The 4,637-nt window shown below is 36.7% G+C and overlaps 1 protein-coding gene across 1 annotated transcript; it reads right to left on the reverse strand.

The window, feature by feature from the left end:
* Positions 1-3,395: 3,395 nt before the first annotated feature.
* LOC101498151 (uncharacterized) lies at positions 3,396-4,376 on the reverse strand. The gene has a single exon (XM_004493998.1). The coding sequence runs from the start codon at positions 4,374-4,376 to the stop codon at positions 3,396-3,398; it is 981 nt and encodes a 326-aa protein (XP_004494055.1).
* Between the last annotated feature and the right edge of the window lie 261 nt (positions 4,377-4,637).

Raw genomic sequence — 4,637 nt, forward strand, 5'->3', positions numbered from 1 at the left:
GATCAACATATTGTGATGTAATGACTGAGGTGAGGGCTTCTCAAGGCACCCTACACGGTAACCACCTGTAAACAATTTTTTTTAAAACATCAAATTTCTAAAAATAACTTGAAACGTACCCTAATCCTCATGTAGTAATAAAAAGTTAATCAGAATTTGTTACATACCCTCGACCATCCGACCATATCATTGTTCTCCCATCAGGGGCAACCCCGTGACTAGAATTGGAGTATTGTGACCCTTGAATCTTATTACGAATAGCAACATGTGTTGAAGGTGGTGGGTTAGTTGAAATTGAAGTATGTCGTGAGGCAACAGATGTTAATGGTTGTGACGGTGAATGATCAACAATCGGGGAAATGTTGTCTTCTGGGACAAAACTTGGTGTGGGCATCATCACTATAATTGGTTCAGTACCATGCACCTTATTAGGTTGGATTGGAAGCACTGCAGCTTGTTGGGTAGGAGGTTGAACAAGTTGTTCGGTGGGATGCCACACATAGTGTGAGGTTGGTGTAGTGGCATTGACATCTAGTGGCAATTGATCAACTGTTGCCTGTACCTGCTGAGCTGCTTGAGTTACCTTATGCGGTAAAATGATGCGATTTTTCTTGAATGGAAGCTTGAGTCTAATCTTTTCTTTTGAAGTCATCTATAAATAAACACAATTCAAGATTATCAACTCTACAACATTAAAGAACTTGAATCTAAAACTAATATATCAAAAGGTAGAATATGAAGATTTATACAAACAATCAACTACTATTTATACTTACTAAAAATTCAAATGTCAATTGAAAAATCATCCCCATCTTCATCATCCATATCACTATCATTATAAATTGGAATATTTGGAAAAAACGTTACATTGACTTCTTCGCCGCTATGTGTTTCATCGTGCAAGCCAACCATTTCTTCAATTTCAGTTAATTGTTCAACATGTGCCATATCTTCATCTTGATATGGCATGTCCTCATCGACTCCGTCCACCTCTACATGACCCATAGGCTTTGTTTTGATAACGGCAGACCAGTGACGCTTATCAGTTCGCATTTCAGGATAAGGTACATAATACATTTGTCTAGCTTTTTGTGCAATTATGAAAGGATCATAAAGATCATATTTCTGATTCATCTTGATATCTACAATATCATACTGCAGATGAACTTTGGTTCCTCTGTTTCGTCTAAGATCAAACCATTGGCAATAAAACAAGGCTACCTTGTGAGACAATTTGTAATACTCCAACTCGAAGATATGTTGGATGACTCCATCGAAATCACCTTCCCCTCCTCCAGTAACCCCTTTCACATAAACTCCACTATTTATGGTTTTCTTACCCTGAGACCAACCTTTTGTGTGAAATTTGTACCCATTAATGTAATACTTGTGCCATGTTTTGACCATTGAGTCAGGACCCCAAGCTAATGATAACAAGTTAGGGTCAGTCACACCATTTTCCTTGTCACTGGCCTATACAAACATGATATTCACAATAGTTAGGTGAGAAGTTCTAATTTATTTGCATCAAACTTCAATAAATCACTTACATATGCACGAAACCATTCTGGGAATTCTCCATGTATACGTGTTTGAGATATAGGATCGTCTTCAATAATGGAATTAGAGTGCAAAAAGGCGCTGTCAATAATGAGAGAAGTGTTATTACAAGTATTTGGTAGTTATGTGGGGTGTGTGCTTACAGACTTCTTACTCAATATATGGCTTGACCTCGTTGCAATTGATGAGGATGTGTATATGAGCAGACCTTCTTTCAGCATCACTTAACCAATGAGTTTGAGCCTTCCCACTAGGACGTCCTAATTGATTGCTAATTGATAGTGTTGTCGTGACAGCATCATTTAATTTTGCACCTTCATTACGTTGGCTTCTATTAAACAAAGAGATTGTTTTGAAATAGTGGGAACAAAAATATGTTGTCTCTTGATGTAAGTATGACATACATATTGAGCCTTCCACTCTAGCCTTGTTTTTCACTGTGCGCTTAAAATCACCCATCATTCTGGAAAAGTGAGAGCAATAACTTAATAAATGTAAAAATATCTTGAAAAAAAAAATGAAATCCTTAATGGTGAATATAAAATACCTTTCAAATGGATACATCCATCGATATTGAACTGGACCACCAAGTTTTGCCTCATACGGTAGATGAATTGAAAGATGTTCCATTGAATCAAAGAATCCTAGTGGAAAGATTCTTTCAAGTTTGCATATGATGAATGAAATATTTTCACCCAATTTGACCAATTTATCGTGTCTTAAGGTATTGCTGCACAAGCCTTTAAAGAATTGACTTAATTCTGTTAATGGTTTCCACACATGGTCAGGCAATGAACTAAATGCAAATGGAAGCAAACACTCCATAAATACGTGACAATCGTGGCTTTTCATCCCATTCATTTGTCCTCTATTAACATCTGCACATCTTGCCAAGTTAGAAGCATACCCATCTGACATCTTAAGCTCCTTTATCCATTTACAAACATTCTTTGCCTCATTAGACGTAAGACAATAATTTGCCTTAGGTTTTGTCATTTTTCCATTGTTATGTGGAACCAACTCCAAGTCGCTACGTTGGCAAATGATGGCCAAGTCCATTCGTGCTTTTTCATTGTCCTTAGTCTTGTTCTTAACATTCATGACAATGTTAAACACATTATCAAAGAAGTTTTTTTCTATGTGCATGACATCTAAATTATGCCTTAATAAATTATCTTTCCAGTATGGAAGATCCCAAAATATGCTTCGTTTAGTCCAATTATGGCTAACTCCATATCCAGACAATTTAGAATGTGCATTATCTATCACTCGTGGAATATTGTGAACCCAACCCCAAACTTATTTACCGGTCAATATTGGAGGAGGTTCATCTTTCACAACCCTATTTTTAGTGAACCCTTTTTTACTTCTTCTAAATGCATGATTATGAGGTAAGAAACGACGGTGACAATCAAACCATGAATTTTTGCCATCCATACACACACCAGACATGCCAACTTACCTTGGGTACTCCATCCAGATAACATGCCATAAGCAGGAAAATCGTTAATTGTCCACATTAAGGTTGCCCTAATTACAAAGTTTTGTTTCATGGAAATATCATAAGTCAAAGCCCCTTCACTCCACAACTGTTTAAGCTCATCTATTAACGGTTGTAAATATACATCAATGTTTGCTTTTGGGTTAGATGATCCAGGTATGAGACAAGTCAAAAACATGAATGGTTTAGTCATGCACATTTCGGGCGGGAGATTATACGGGGTCACAACAATAGGCCAACAAGAATATGGGGTTGAAGAGGCCTGAATGCATGGCGTGAAGCCATCAGAACATAAACCAAGCCTTACATTTCTTGGTTCATTTGTGAAGTTTGGTTACTTTGCATCAAAATGGTTCCAAGCTTCCCCATCGGATGGATGACGTAAACTGCATGAACTCGATCTATTATGTTGATGCCATCTCATTTGGGCAACAATTTCTGTTGATGCATACAATCTTTTTAACTTTGGAGTAATCGACATATATAACATCCTCTTAACTGGAATGTCTTTATGGTTACCTATCTCAGGCTTACGAGGAACATATCGAGGTTCATGGCAAAACCTACACTCTATATTTGCACTATTGTCTTTGTAGTAAAACATGCACCCTTTAACACAACAATCAATTTTCTCGGACTTCAATCCTAGCATTGTCACCAATTTTTTCGCTTGGTAAATTTTTTTTGGAAGTGAATCCTTAAAAGGACACACATCTACAAGCATGCTTGCAAAGAAATCAAGACATTTCTGTGGGACATTCCAATTTGATTTGCAAGCTAAAAGTTTCACGCATATTGAAAGTTTTGAATCAGAAGCCCCCTCATATAAGGGTTTGTTTGCAGCAGTTAACAAATCATAAAAGTCTTGAGCATCATCATTTGGGGGCTCTTCATTATTCTCTTCCTCGTTGCCTTCACCACCCATATTTTGGAAGTCATACGTAGGACCAAATGCATCATCGACCATATGTTGCATTAATGTAAACGGATCATCGTTATCAATATTTCCACTACTACTTGGAATATTTTCTAGGTCAATATGTGGGGCTTCTTCGCCATGCTCAGTCCAATACCAATAATTTGGTTGGAACCCAAACCTATACAAGTGAAGTTTGACTTCACTTGCAGACAATATACCGCTACACATGCAATTGTGACAAGGACATCTGATGCCACTATCTTTTACAAATTGATTTCGACTTATTGCCTTCGTTATAAACTCTTCAACACCTTTTGCGAAGGCTGGTTTCAACCCCCCTCGTTGAACATAAAGTCTATCATATACCCAACTAAGATCTGGATGGTAGCCTTCCATATTTTGAAGGACAAACAAATAATTGAGGAGCGATGAAACTGTGAATAGAATGTAATTTTACATATCAAATAGGATACCTATACAAACCTCAAACAAGTTATTACTCAAAGTTCAAATTGAAAATAATGTTCTCCAAACATAAACTAATTGTCAAACTAACTATAAATAGTTATGCAAATATTTGCTGTAAAACTAGTTGCAGATAATTTAGCTCTCATTGTCAAACTAACTTAAATTGTCAAACTAACTATAACAAGTTAT

The sequence above is a fragment of the Cicer arietinum genome, chromosome 4, assembly GCF_000331145.2.
Source record: "Cicer arietinum cultivar CDC Frontier isolate Library 1 chromosome 4, Cicar.CDCFrontier_v2.0, whole genome shotgun sequence".
NCBI classification, from domain to species: Eukaryota; Viridiplantae; Streptophyta; class Magnoliopsida; order Fabales; family Fabaceae; genus Cicer; species Cicer arietinum.